Source organism: Strongylocentrotus purpuratus, unplaced genomic scaffold (genome assembly GCF_000002235.5).
Source record: "Strongylocentrotus purpuratus isolate Spur 01 unplaced genomic scaffold, Spur_5.0 spur5_scaffold_6, whole genome shotgun sequence".
Classification (NCBI taxonomy): Eukaryota; Metazoa; Echinodermata; class Echinoidea; order Camarodonta; family Strongylocentrotidae; genus Strongylocentrotus; species Strongylocentrotus purpuratus.
Genome location: NW_022145612.1, coordinates 6257123 through 6273021, shown reverse-complemented (window position 1 = coordinate 6273021; position 15899 = coordinate 6257123). Strand labels below are relative to the sequence as shown.

Sequence of the window (15899 nt, the reverse complement as noted above, 5' to 3'; positions counted from 1 at the left end):
AGAGATATATATCTCTATGGATCATACACAGTATGTCCTCCGTAGGAGGACTAGAGGGCCAACTAAAATCGTGACCTTTGACATTTCATAGGTTTTGCATTGGATGCATTATGGGGGTTTTGTCCGATTTGAACGACGGTTTTGGAGGGTCAATGAATATTCATGAGCAATGACGTAAAAAATACGCCAACTACTGTTTGTTGATTGGCCATCGACAAAATGTTTTATGTATTAGGTCATGCATAAAACATTTTTTGCATTCCCAGAATTCCCTACGATTTGAGCACGAAAATGGCGGTTGTATGAACTGCAACTTTCAATTACGAACAATGAAACATTTTTCTTTTAAGTGAATTTCTGTTATAATAGAAGTTTGTCAAGTACATCTCAGTGAAGCAGAAAATCTTCAGGCGAACATTGGCATCGAAGTGATACCCTATGATATCAAGAAAAGTAAGTAAAGATCCATTTTGTGTGAAGGTCTCTGAAATGATTGTGATGTGTTCGTCATTGCAGTGAGCGGCTCTCCGCATTGTCACAACGTATTACCCGGTTAACCCCCTACCCCATCCTCTTTTCTTTCTTCTGACCAAAGAATATTAATTGATTGAATGAACTCTACTTTAAGTCATCGACGGTAGTATTTTCAGAAACAATCAGGATTTTACCGTAGTTTATTTCATTAGAGCACATCTCATAATTTTAAGTTCAGTTCATAGCTTGAAGTTGATTTCCGATAGTAATCGGTCGTAGATGTGGACCTGTTGGAGACTGCGCAAATGGCTCATTGCTAGTCCAAGCCGATGAGATCTCGTCGAGCGGTTTATGATCTTCAATCCGCCGGTTCTAGCCGGCTGTAACACTCCACCAAGAAGCGACTGCGTTTCCTGAGCTGGCGCGGCTATAACTTACAGTGTGTTAATACTGTAAAGCCTAGGGCTAGGCTAGTATTCATAGCATAGTCTGGCCTGAATTTTCTGTCTCTTTTGTTCGTTAGCCCTTGATTTGGGTAGGGTCGGCTCCTCTCTTCAGCCGACCCTACCCAAATCAGAGGCTAACGAACGAAAGAGACAGAAACATTCGGGCTAAGCAAAGCCTAAGCAGAGCCTAGGGCTAGGCCTAGATCTAGGTCTAGGCCTAGTCTAGATCTAGCACTTAAATATAAACAGCATTTAACCCCGCATCTAGTATAGGCCTAGATCTAGGGCTAGATTCTAGGCCTAATGCATTCTAATAAAGAAAGACTAAATAAATGCCTGGTGTAGGTGGATTAAATAAATGATGTGGAAGTTATGGATAGTGGGGGGGGGGGGGTGCACAATCATTCTGTGCCCCCCTTTTCAGATGTGGCATATGTCTAGGGACGGGTCTAGATCTAGGTCTAGAGCCACCTACTAATAATACTAAAAATAGGCAATTAGATCTAGATCTATAGCTTGTGTTATGACATAGCAAAGAATTCCATAGCCATGGGTCTAGTCTCGTTTTTGCTCCACTAGACTAGACTATAGTCGTGCACATGTGTCATTATTGTGATCCAGGTCCAGATTCAGCTTAGTTTGAATGTACTGTAGATCTAGATCTACTACTAGGCTAGATCTACCATCAACAACAAAAACAAAAGAAAAAAGGTGTCTCCTCCCCCCCCCCCCTCTTTCCCTGATTTTGCTCTTACTCATGTCATTGTGCGTTGTTTGAAATAATTAGTTTATTTTCAGGATTTTATGCCACCCCTTTTAGTTTTATGTTGGTGAGAATTTTGGATCCAACCCTACATATGATAGGAATATTTCTTTCTTTATTAAAGGACATGAACAAAGTTATAAACTGATAACTAATGCATGCATTTGATATTAGCAGGAACCTTACTAAGTTTATGTTTTCTTTAAATTGTAGATCCTATGGAACAAAGAAGCAGATAATGATCACAGAAGTGCAACAAAGAGCACCAGGACCTGATCATCAAATGTTATTGTGTAGATCTAATCAAGAACAGGACACCTAAGTTGAACTCTGGCAAGGTATGTTTGTATGAAGTTCGAAAATATTCAGGCTGTATAATCTAAGCCCATGCGAACACCGCACTCGACTTGGACTATATACAAAGATTTGGGGAACTGTCATCTTGTGTTGCATTATATCTTGTAATTCTCTATTTATTCTCTAGCTTTTTATTTAGGTGACAAACTATGGTGTTGCTACAGTTTATTCTCTCAGCATATTAAAAGACGTACTCAAAGGCATTTTTTCCTAAATATTACATTATATCTAACAAACTTTTGTTCACAAAAGTCTAGCAAATAATAACTTAAAATAAATTGGAAATTACTTTTAAAATAATTGGAAATACATCTAAACCTTTACTCTTCTTTTCAAAAAAGGCCCTATCAGATAGACATAAGTTTATCATTTTTTAATAAAATTAAAATGCAAGACCTAAACAAAGTGGGAAGGTACTAGATCTATTTTTGAAAATCCAATGTAATGCAGCAGTTTTAATCTTATTTGATTTCTCCTCTCTTTTTGTTTTTATTATGCAGGTTGTCCCTTGCAGAAGGTTTGATACCCAGGCTTCTTTTGTACAAGTCCCTAGTCCACCCTCATCTTGAGAACTGTTCCTGTGTCTGGGATCCCTACAACATCTCAGATGTCCAGGACGCTACTTCACAATGGGGACCACAAGTGAACCAGCAGTTTGACTGAGATGATCAGCACCTTTAGTTGCCTACTATATCTACAACTACAAGGCACTCTGCAAGAAGACTGGGAATGGTGCAAAATTTTCCCACTGCACTACTTATAGCTACTTGCGCCCTCTATATAGCAAACAATGCCTAATGATAATCGGTGCCTGTTGGTCCCCCCTGATCCTCTTTTTCTTATATTAATTGAGAGCTGATTTGATGAGATAACCACCTGTAAGTGACATTGCAGGGTGGTCTAATCCCCCAGACCAAACTAGTACAGACGGGCTTTAACAAATCACGAGCAGGAAGTACCATGACATGACCCTCCAGTTGCACCAAGCCAGAAGCGACATAGACAAGTTTGTATTTGCCCAACACTCTGTCCCAAACTTAATGGAACTTCCAGCAAATATAGTGCATGCTGACAGTCCAGAGAACTGCCAGGGACTACTTCTGAGGCATCTACTCTCCTTATCCCACTTAGAAACAATCTATCTTCCTCACACCACTTGTAATCTTTAGTATTAATTCATCTTCGTGATAGGCTACAACGCCTTTTGAAGATTACCAGAAGAAGAAGAAGAAGAAGATATATCGAGGATCATGAAAGTAATCATTTGTTCTTTTAAATGCGTGTACATGAAACATAGTTTTTTTTTTTATTTAATCTTAAGTCAAGTTCTGAGAAATATATTAGGGATGCTGAACTGGATAGTAAATTGAAGGGGGGGGGGGGATAAAATGATGTAGTTCGATAGTAATACTGTAGTAATATAATTAATAACATTAATAATAATAACAATATTACAAATAGTAACAATAATGACAATGATCATGATAATAGCAGTAATAATAATGATAATACAGGTAGTAGTAAAAACAACAATAATGTCCAATGTAAGATAAAGTACTCATAAAACTCAGTATATACCTGTGCTTTACATAATAAAATAGCATGTTGATATTATTGTTTTTTTTTTCCTCAAAATCTACAGTAAACTTTTACAACTGAAAAATTTGAATTCAAGAGACAGCACCCCCCCCCCCTCCCCCATCCTTTTGTCATCCTTTTGTTGATGTCATGTTGGATTTAAAAAGATCTTTATAGAAACAAAATATGTTGATAAATGAGTTCATAGATGTTAATAAATTAGTTAATATTGCTTAATTCTGTTCTTTTCATTTTCTTATTTTGTGAAATATATGTGATGATGCTTGTGATTATGATGATGTAGGCACTCTGTAATGATAATGCTCTATGACTGAGGTGAGATGGGGGCTGATGCAGTCTTGTGTAGAATTGAGTATGGTGTTCGACCATTTGATGTTTGTTTATATCTGGCCTCAGCGAGATAGATTTAACCATCTTTCCTAATGAGAGAGAAAGCGGAAATGTAACAAGAGAGTGGACAAGACTAATGTATAAATATAATATAAAAAATGGTTTACAATAAAGATGAGGGGGGGGGGGTTAAATAAAGAATAAGTCAATGAAAATGATGAAAGCATAGGTAATTGGGGTGTGGATGGGGGAGGGAGGGTAATAGAGCCTATGGAAATGTCAATATTGGAAGGGGTCCCTGTATTGAAAATGTTACTGATGGGGGGGGGGGGGGGCAAATTTAAAAAATATCGGTGGCGACGAATGCAAGAATGAAAAGAACGAGACAAAATAGAAATTTCATTTGGGATGGGGCACAATATGAAGATCATTGAAGTCGAGGTGAGAATGATTCATTATTTGGACACTAAAAATATGAATATATCACTTGTTGAGTGGGCTAAAGGATCAGTGCAATTTTTCTGATTAAAAAAATATTTAAGTTAATAAACGAACAAAACAAAAAAGGTAAACAGTGAATTGAGGTACCACAGTGAAATGGGGTCATTATTTTTGCCTTTTAACTGAACTGAATTTAAAAAAATGTACTTTCCATCCTGGTGACAGTGAAGTTTGTGGCCCCAACTAAGTCAACCATTTAAAAGTTTATTACCCCCCCCCCCCCCCCAACACACACACCTCCCCAACTCTGACCTTTGTTCTACATGCATTATTCGGCCCAAGGTTTCTGTCGAGAGTAACGCATGCGCATTGTCTTTTTTTCATTACGATAATATGCTAATAAGTGGAAATGAGCTCATGAATATTCCAAATTTTAATTTACATATTTTACGCGCTGCGCGCAGTCCAAAATGCCCAATTCGCTGGTGCACTAAAAATTTGTCGTCTTCATAGGCTAATACACGATAAGTGGAAGCAGTGTGCACTTTTGACCCTCCAAAATTTCCCCATGGCTAGACGGATGCAGAAGCGGAGTTGAACCCCCCTGTATATTATTACAGTGCAAAGGAAGAAAGAGGGAAATGATGAATGAATGAAAGAAAGGGAAAAGGAAATGAAAGAATGAAAGAAAAAAGAAAATGAAAGAATGAAAGAAAAAAGAAAGTGAAAGAATAAAATAATGAAAGAATTAAGAGGGAGGAAAATGAAAAATTAATAATGATGAATTTTAAGTCCGTTCGGCCAGATGAAAAATGAATATTGCCCATACATACAAAAAAAAAAAAAAAAAAAAAAAAAAAAAATCGATTTTTAAAAATTTTCAGTGAGGTTGATCAGACACACTGTCAATAAAAGTCTCAATAGCGATAAGAAAGACAAATATGTCTAGTAATTTAAGATTTTTATCATAAACAGAAAACAGACGACACATGCTCACGGCTCACCTTCTTTCCAAGAACGATTCGGACCTGGAATTTACTCCCCCCCCCCCCCCCCCCCCCCCCCCCCCCAGCATCTTTGCCTGCGACTCAGTTGAAACCTTAAAAACCAGACTATGGGAAGCTTTCCAAAGGGGTAATATAATCATAGTCCCTCCCCACAACTGCAATGTGATGGGACTCAATTAAAAAATGTTCTAGACGCAACAAACTCTCGAACAATAACGTTCTTATTGGTCATCTATAGGCCTATATCTCTCTTAAGGATCAGGACCAGGAACAGAACAAAATCAGAATCAGATTCATGCACTTAGGATCATGCGTCATTCTCAACTGGAAACAAAAAGTTCTGCCTTCAATGATTTAGGCCCCATATCATGTAAAAGGCCAACATGATATTGTCGACATTTCTGGGCTTAGTGCCCCTTAATAATAGGAAAGTCATAAGTTGAATGCAAAACACTAAAACAAAATCATAAACGGTGTTCGCGCAGCTTCATTGACACCTTGCCCCATTTTCTCAATCTTCAATCGACAACATGACATACTTGCGCCCTCCTAAAAAAAGTTTCATATTCATAATGGATCCATGCTCGAGCATATTTTACTTAGAAAATCATAATGAAAAAAATGCGTCATCCATCCTGAGGATGATTCGGTGCCCAAATAAATGCCATCAGAAGTCAAAAGTGACATAAACTTTATTATCGACTGCTCGGATCTAAATCTTAGATTTGAGTACGGTATCATGGCACCTTTGAAAAGGGTGTCATAACTCAGTTTGTGCCGCTCGGTTCTGCCTGGTTTTTACATACGTGTATCGATAATTTACGTCTGGGGACCGACGCCGGACTCCGAGGTTTCGAACCGTAGATATTACCGCTAGACTAACTCACATCTCCCTGACCTACATATTATACATCATGTATTTAGTTGTGTTTGTTCATTCATATTTAGTAGAACACTGTAGATCAGTTGCTACTATGCAAATATATTGTATGGTGCACTTTTTCTTTGATAAGTTCATCTGCTACCTAACCTGTACTTTGTGTTGTGTTAAGTTTTTCTTTTGAATAAAAACACTAAAACAAATAAAATATATACGTGTATTTGCTTGAAGCCTTCACATAGCAGTGCCAAAAAATACTCTCTTTCAAAGTCTTGTAGCCTACAATATTGTTTCTAGTCGAAAATAGATGATTATAATGATGGTGATGATGATGATGCTGGTGATGACAATGATGATAATAAATAATAATAATGATGATTAAAATAATTTTAATGATAATAATAATTATGATTAAAGTAACAATCAATATTAATAAGAGATGAAGATAATTGAATAAAGACATTAATTTAAATGAATGGTGTACCGTGTATAATATACGAATATCAAGGAACCTGGGATATTAAAGCATATAGGGCCTAGATTTGATTTGAATGGAAACTGCACAACCCTTAATAATGATAATCTTTTCTAAAAACAAATGCTGCAGATCCTCGGTTTGTGCAGTGGTTGATCCAGGATTCTTTATAATTATAAAAAAAAAAAAGCGATAATGAGTATTTCAATTATTTATTTTACTCTAAAATCTATAGAAAAAAGGTTCATCATATCACATGCGTCTTTTTATGATTTTGTTTGTTTGTCGAGTAACAGAAACTAAAGTAATAACTTAATGTGCTGGATTGGACCCCGCCGCCCTCGCAACTCTGATAGACCCGAGATTCTGAGCCCATGCCCTCATAATATTAATGGTAACATCAGAAGGGTTGTATTCTGAACGTAAACAGAATATTATCATGGATAATGGCTTGGCGGTATGGAAAACATTTGACCAATCACAATAGCGCAAAGAGCTAGTATCTCATCCAATCAGTGGCACACTCAGGGGCCACGTGATTTAAAGTGCGCGAACTCGAAATGTCGTCTGCAACAGATCGCTACAGCTACATCCTCGGTCCATTGCGTGTTTGTGTGTGTCCTCCGAGAAATTTTGAACGGGGAGCCAAGTCGTAATCGGCCCGAGCTCTCCCGCGTAAAACTGACAAAGCAACTCGACTCACATAACATACACAGCGATAGCTTGAGTGACGATCCCGTGGCATGGAGCTGAGAAGCACGTCAAAATGAATAATTTTGAAAAGATTGAAAAGATTGGAGAAGGCACTTATGGAGTAGTTTACAAGGCAAGAGACTTGAAGTCTGGTAAAACTGTTGCACTGAAGAAAATACGATTGGATACGTAAGTTATTTGGTGTTTTTCCTTTAATTTCTTTGTTTCATTTTGTCTGGTGACATGACGTTGCTGTTGTTGATGTTTAATCACAACGTTGTTGTGTAGTCCCACTCGTACTCTACCGGCACTGTCTATATTCAGTATCTGAGATCAGACATGGACTTTGGTATTTAATATTGTCTTACACTTGCACTAGCCTCTACATGACCACAGTTTTTAAGAATTGAACTTGGAGTTGGAAGTTAGACTTATATGTTATGGATGTAGTAGACTAGTCTAGAGTCTAACTTAGATCTAGAAGTCTAACTATTAGAGCTTCTTTTTTATTTTAGAAAATTCAGGCTTTATTATTTCAAATCTTGTCTTCAATTCAAATTTAAAACAGAGTTGAGGTCTAGAATCTACTTAACGTTGTTCTTTGAATTAAAGTTAACTTCAACTAATACGGACTTTATCATTAATGGACATATTGAGTTATGACTTAGACCCTATCTTTGTTTGGTTGTTAATCAATTGAAAGTTTTTCACGATTTATAGATCTAGCCTGCAACAGTGACTTTGTCTTTATCTAATTTAGCCATTGAGTTTGAGTGATTGGCCAGTCAACTTGAGTGTTTACGATGCCAATCGGTTAGTATTTTCACGAGTATGAGTGACTAAGTCCTATGCTATAGTCTAGAAGTACAATGAGTATGACTATGAGAGTAGCTTGTAAAATTATTTTGTGGCCATTTGTAATGTTACTTGTTAGGCTATTTGCAATTGATTTCATTAACATTGCAACTCCTCCATTCAGTTCTTACATGTAGTTTCATTTGCATTTGAATATTCTACTCAAGACTATAGTCAACCTAGAGTAGATGATTTTTTTTTTCTCTAACGGAAAATGATGTTTATTTTCTTTTCGCCTCGAGACAAGGTGATATCATTTTTTTTTTGCTGTTCCTTTTATGAATGATAAATTATCAGATTTGTGAATGATGGGCTGTGCCTTTGAAGGTACTTCCTAGATGGAGACTACGGAACTCAAAAACTTAGCAAGAAAACAGGCCTGGACCCATGGTCTACTACATCGATCAGCATCACATGCATTAAGGGTTTTTATTTTATTTTTATTTTTTTTGTTAGGTTATACTCCCCTAATTTAGCATCAAGGTTACTGCAACAGTGCTTCAATGACACATCTGTCTGTATCATCATCATCATGATACTGATTACAAGAAAATCCACTCTCACTGTTTGGTTTTCATAGAAGCAGACAAATTATAGGAACAGACCAGTAAAAAGCTTGAGAAAAAATACAAATTAAAAGAGTTTGTATGCCTCCGCTACAAAGTAGCTGAGGCATTATGTTTTTGGGTTGTCCGTCCGTCTGTACGTCTCGTTCTAGAGATAGCGTTATTTCAAGAACCGATTGATGGATTCCCACCAAACTTGGGTCATGTATGTAATTTTGCAAAGCCAATGAACTGATTAGATTTTGGGGTCACGAGGCCAAATGTCACTAGGCTCATTATGTATGCAAAAATTGTTTGTGATGTGTTATCTCAAAAACTGATTGATAGATTACTGCCAAACTTGGGTCATGTATGTCTCTTGCAGAGCCAATGAACTGATTAGATTTTAGGGTCAAAAGTCAACGCTTATATTGTAAGGTCATGAGGTCAAAGATCAAAGGGTCATACATGTATATGAAAATTAGCTTGTAATCAGAATCATAGGTCATTTTAGGTCAGTACACTTGGATTATGTTTTCACAACTTTATATGAGAATTGATAAATCAATGTTTGATATTTGTTCATATTTCATGAAAGTTATCAATCTTGGTACAAATAATAATAAATAATTCTTCTGATGAATCTTAGTCAATAATCACTTCAAAATGCTGATTATATGCAGAGGGTTTCATTTTGGGGGGCTTGGTAATGAAAGATACGTCAAAGGGTTGCCAAATTATGTTTCATTGCTTTATACAACTTTTAAAGTCATAACTTTTTTAATTTAATTGGAAGAAAGAGGGTCTAACACTAGGTCGCTGTTTCCCACAACTGTCAAGTAACAAGTTGGCTGACATCCTATTGAGCTTAAATGTGTTGAAATTCATCCACAAGTTCAATGGGATGTACATGAATGTATTCATAACAGTTTCGTGAAACAATGCCCAGCAGTTCTAGACCAATGATTTTTTTTAATGTAGGCCTATATGTACAGATTTATTTCGAGAGAAGAAAAAGAAAATTCCCCTTCCTTTCTCATTGGACAATACTTTTTCTTTGTTTTATTGCAGAGAATCTGAAGGTGTCCCAAGTACTGCCATCAGAGAAATAGCACTGCTGAAAGAGCTGGACCACAAGAACATAGTCAAGTAATTATACTCGCTCTCTTGAGCTGAAATATAATCTGATTATTAGAGTGTAGAGTGATAGATTTTAGATAGTTTTAGATTGGAAAATGTTTGTTTTTCTATTTCATATAATTATGTGGTGAAGTTGAATGAATGATGTTTTTTTCTTCTTCTTTTTTCCTCAATTATTTGGCTAAAATGATGCAGTGTCTGCTTTTGTATTCCAAAAAGTGTAATATTGTACTTACTACTTCTTGTACTGCATGTTACCCTCTGAATGTCATGCTAGTTGTAACAACAAATCTCCCAAAAACTATTGCATGCATGAAATGTTCATGAATTTCACAAGTGACTTAAATTCACAAAAGTTTCATGCCTGAAAGTAATTGAATTACAATTGACACAGCGCTAATTATTGCGATTTGCAATAATTTATTTTTATGCGAAAAAAAGCCATCATTAACAATTTGTGAAACTTGTAGAAAGTTTATTTTTTAAGAGTATAGCATAGCCATAGTCCTCATTTTCGTTAGATAAATGTCTTATAACCTTTTTGTTTTTCATGACTGCATAGATTACATGATGTGGTACACAGTGACAAGAAGCTCTATCTTGTCTTTGAGTTCATGAACCAAGATCTCAAGAAATACATGGATGTTGCTCCTCCATCAGGCCTGCCACCAGGTTTAGTCAAGGTATGGCGTCTCATACATAAATCTCCTATGGGTGTGGTTCTGAATTATAAGTATTGTCTATGTAGAATTTTATAAATATCAGATGAAAAAAAAGTGTTAAGTGCGTAATTTATACTTGAAGGAAATACTTTTTTTCCTAATATTATATTTTCTTGTTTCTTGTGGAAACTATGCATTGATATTTTTGTCATGGCTATAATATATGACATATGTTTTAACATCATAGATGTAGCATTAGCACGCTTTTAGATTTGGGTTTAGACATAGGGCTCATGTATGCAGACTCCGTTCTCACTCACTTCGTTGGGCTCATGTATGCAGACCCCGTTCTCACTCACTTCGTTGGAGCGCTCTGGAGCGCTCTAACTAAGACCCGCTCCTCAGGAGCGGTTCTTAGGTGAGTGAGAACGCTCAAAGTGGTCCAGGAAGCGGACTTCTGGACCGCTCCAGAAGTCCAACTTCCGAGGTGGTCTTGAGGAGCGGGTCTTATTAAGAGCGCTCCAGAGCGCTCTAACGTGCAATGTGAACGGAAAGCGTACTTTGAACGGAATTGACGTTCCGCGCGATGAGCGATCGGGCAGGCACTACGCATATACATGTATACGGGACGCGTCGCGAACGGGACATCAGGTGACATAGGGTTTGGATTCCGCGCGCGAAAAAATTGACCCGCCTACCTGAGCTGCCATAGCAACAAGACCACTTTGACTCGTGGAGCGGTTTGAGCCATAAAAACTGCTCGGAGTGTGAACGCTCGCAAACCGTTCCTCAAGACCCGTTCCTCTGGAGCGGTCTGGAGCGGTCTAACTAAGACCACTTTCAAAGTGAGTGAGAACGGGGTCTTAGAACTTAAATCCGGACCCCCTTGCAAAATGAGTCAGTGTGGAGCCCTAGCTTTATTTAGTGTTGGGTCTTGTGTTTAAGTCAGAACTTTTGTTAGTATTTGAAAAAAAGACTATAGACCAGTTATCATTGGACTCTTAGCTTGTGCTATAGAATTCTTGTAATGTCTGTCCTTAAAACTAGGATGTGTAACGGAAACAGTCAAATACCTTTAAGATGTAGTGACCACTATAACTCTGTATGACCATTAAACTTAAAGTTTCCCTGAAAATCCTATTTCATGATATATTGATGTTTATGCCTATTTCCAGACTTGGTTAGGGGAAATCACTTCATTTTATATTTACAAGTATGAAATCACGGATGTTTTTGATTTCTTGCAGAGTTATCTACAGCAACTTCTTCAGGGTATTGCATTTTGCCATGCACATCGTGTCCTTCACAGAGACCTCAAACCTCAGAATCTACTCATTGATGCAGATGGCCGCATCAAACTTGCTGACTTTGGACTAGCAAGAGCGTTCGGTGTTCCTGTCAGAACATATACCCATGAGGTTGGCATGATTTAGTCTGTTGGAGCCAGAAGGGCGTTAACTATTGAATTATAACACAGAGTTAACGCCCTTCTGGCCCCGAACAGCTGATCTGAACATTTTGGTACTGTGGCTGGTTTTAACCTCCAAAACACTGGTATTATTGGACTTGGAAAAACCAATTTTCCTTCTTCAAATTCAAAAATGGGTTTATGAACTGTTAAGCTTGGTACATGAAACACTATTAAGTTTGATATTTATAAGCTTTGCGAAAGGAGCCATTATCATAAACTTGTCTAAAGAATTTATAATTTTTTATGACATATAACCATAACAGTTTACAAGTATGTTTATTCATCATTTTTCACCCATCTTGTTTAGCAGGAGAAAGCAAGCACGGGAATAGAGATGTTGACACTAATGAAATCTGTGCAGCTACGAAAAAAAATCATGTTGAGAGAAATAGAAATGTTGATTTCCCAGATACATTTTGTGTATCAAACAGAGCCAATATTTTGCATGCCTTTACAATTTTGCCGAATTACCTGAAGAGAACTTTAGGCTGATTTTGCCTTTCTGTTTTTACACATTTTGAAATCTCTAAATTTGAATATGTACAGGGATTTGCAACAGGCACCATTGATACTCTGACAAATTAGTTACTTGGGAAATGTGTATTTCGACTGTGTGCTATTGATTATTTTTCGTTTATTGCCTCATATTCAAGGTTGTCACATTGTGGTACAGAGCACCAGAGATCTTACTAGGCTGCAGGTATTATTCCACAGCAGTGGACATCTGGAGTCTTGGCTGTATTTTTGTGGAGATGGTAAGGACTAAATTTGCATTTACACGGTCTGTTGTGGACCCATTTTCCATTTCAAATATTTGGAAGGGATGGGTTTAAAGATAACAGTAATGATAGCAAACAGGAATCCGGTATGGAACGTGTTAAATTCAGTATTCTACTTTTATCAAAAGATACATAAGCATGATAATTTATGTTCTGTATATTATTTCCAGTGAATTTTAGTGTCGGCTTCTGAAAGGAATGTCAACTCTGCACTTTATTGGACCCTACACTAAGATCATTTTTGCCAACACAGAAACCTCACTGCAATAGTACACTCACAGCTATTTGTTGTTTTACATGTGTCTTCAATTGTATATAGGATCTAAAGCTAATCTCGAGTTCTGGCAATGGAACTGCATTTTGAGTTAGAGTAACCAGCTAATATTAGGTCCAAATTGTTTATCTTGCTGTAGATATGGGTTTGATTAGAAAAAAGGTTAATATAGTGGTGGAAAATTACATTTGCTGAAACCAAGTGTTTTAGTTTTAGAAACAAGCTCTGAACTACCAGTTGTACTCTTTGACCTTTTTCCCTTCTTTTTACTTTAACTGTTTCCCGGTGCTGTAACTCCCTCATGCTCTATTAAACATTATTATTATTATGATATCAATTTCTCTTCTTCATTTCCTAAAGATAACGAGAAGAGCGCTGTTCCCTGGGGATTCTGAAATCGACCAGCTCTTCAGGATATTCCGGACCATGGGTACTCCAGATGAAAAGCTGTGGCCTGGGGTCACCTCTCTACCCGACTACAAGACAAGCTTCCCAAGATGGACACCTCAAGACTTCACCAAGATAGTCCCCATGCTCAATAAAGATGGCAAAGACTTACTCAAGGTATTTATTCATATATCTGTTACAAGCAGCCTCTTGCATAAAAAGTTGCATTCAAATACAAACACTGCACAAGTTGTCTTTGTTGGGACTACAAAACATTTTGATTTAGGAAGTGTAATAACACATATTTTACATAGTTTAGTCAAAAAAATTGATTTGACTTGGGACAGTTTAACTTGTGCAACTTTAAGTTATGCAAAGTTAACTGTACATGCAACTCTAAAAATCAAACACATGTCCTACTTATGTAACCCTGATTGGTTAAAAATCAAGTTGCATTTCATTTCCAATGCAACTTTCTATGCCGAGGTCTCTGTCGTGCTACGTAATAATTTTACAAATTCTATGAATCAATCATCAAATTCTTTTTTAACTTTTTTTTTTCTTCTTTAATGGTATGAGCTGATCTAGCTTTTCAAGTTTCAGTAATATTTACCTTTCAAAGGCTAATGAGATTCCATTTCCAATATTTTCAGGTGTTCGCCATCCTTCACTTAGAAGTTTCAGCATCTTGCATTGTAAAGAAAGTTTAAAGAATTGTCTTTTTAACATGCTTATAGTGAACCAGGAAGCTCTGAATGAAACTCTTGGAGTTCTTGGTGATACTCGTCAGCTGTTTTTCAGCGTCCTTCTTCCTGTGAAAGAAATATATACATGATGTTAAAGAATTAAGTAACACCAATTTGACATATTTTGATACATGAATTTATGATAGAACCTCTATTTGTTTGCCCTTTTCAGTCCATGCTGTGTTACGAACCAGACAAGAGGATATCAGCCAAGACCGGCCTCTCACATCCGTACTTCAAGGATGTTAAGATGGTGCCTCCTCCTCGTCTTCCAACATGAGCTTGTATCTTTTCATTATGCAAAGCGTTCTTATAGATAAAATGTATGTGTCGGAAAGAGATATTACCTTATTTATTACACATCTTTGTCTGTATGTACAAATATTAGGTAAAGGTTTGTGTTTCTTTGTGGTTATTTTGTAGTGTAATAATCTTCCACTAACCTCACTTTTATTCTGCTCTAGGCCTCTTATGATAAAAGAAACATCAAACAGTATATTTATGCCAAAAGAAGATGAGCATTGTATGATTTAAAACCTCATACACAATAATGAATAATAAAATGCAAGTGTTATGAGTGGTATTGTTGTTAGTGCCAATAATTCTTTCCATGTTACATAAAAAGTGCCTTTAAATCATCTGTTCTGAGCCAGAAGGGCGATAAATCTGTGTTAAAATATATGAGTTTAGCGCCCTTCTGACATGAGGCGCCCTTCTGGCTCCAAGTGGATGATATACGTTTAATTATGCAGTACATCAGGAATATGACATGAGGCTCCAAGGCTCTGGCTCCAAGTGGATGATATACGTTTAATTATGCAGTACATCAGGAATATGACATGAGGTTGACCTGTACCATTTGTGTTATCAGGGCTCATTCAGAACGTCTTTCTTTATACATCATTTATCAGTCTATCTTGAATATCTTTTGAATTAGATGATAAGCCTTGATCAATTTATCTTCCATGGGTCCTTGGTTTGAAGTGTAAAGAGTTGTCATTACGATGTGTATTTATGTTTTAGTGTTGTGTTTTTATATACTCATTAAGACATATTAGCTTGCAGTTATGATTATTTTGTATGATAGAAAATGGGTTTGCCATAATAGAATTGCTCAGCTTTTGTATAGAATCCCCTCTGAAATGTAGCAAATCAGATTGGTACAATGTTAAAATGGTTTGTGCATACTTTGATTCTATTGGTACTTTCACTCAAAAAGTTCAGTCATAGGCCTACATTTCTTTTTAAGAGAGTAATTGTCCCAGGGTGTGTGCAGTTAGGTATTTTGGGATAGGAATGAACATGTTGATATTGATTATTATAATTTATTAATACTGATGTTTCTTTTCATATGCAATGCAAGGCAACACACAATGTTATTGGTGAATATCTATTTCTAATGGTTGACCTTTATGATATCAACTTATGTAATATTGCATTCTTTCTAAATCAGTCTTGCAATGGTTTAAAGGTTCTTTCATCATGAGCACAGTAGAAGGCATTAGTTTCCACACTTCTTGTTTCATCTCTTACGAATTCCCATGCCAATGTCGTTCTGTCAAGAACGTCCACGAT

The 15899-nt window shown here is 36.7% G+C and overlaps 1 protein-coding gene and 1 long non-coding RNA gene across 2 annotated transcripts; both read left to right on the top strand.

Moving 5' to 3' along the window:
* Nucleotides 1-403: 403 nt before the first annotated feature.
* LOC115929963 lies at nt 404-2771 on the top strand. The gene is made up of 3 exons (XR_004066766.1): nt 404-453; nt 1897-2021; nt 2541-2771. It is a non-coding gene; the product is annotated as an uncharacterized LOC115929963 (long non-coding RNA).
* Nucleotides 2772-7339: 4568 nt separating this feature from the next.
* Nucleotides 7340-15018, top strand: LOC585950 (cyclin-dependent kinase 2). The gene is made up of 7 exons (XM_785754.5): nt 7340-7654; nt 9937-10014; nt 10568-10688; nt 11915-12085; nt 12792-12893; nt 13552-13755; nt 14497-15018. The coding sequence occupies exons 1-7, from the start codon at nt 7539-7541 to the stop codon at nt 14602-14604; spliced, it is 900 nt and encodes a 299-aa protein (XP_790847.3). The 5' UTR covers nt 7340-7538; the 3' UTR covers nt 14605-15018.
* Nucleotides 15019-15899: the final 881 nt, after the last annotated feature.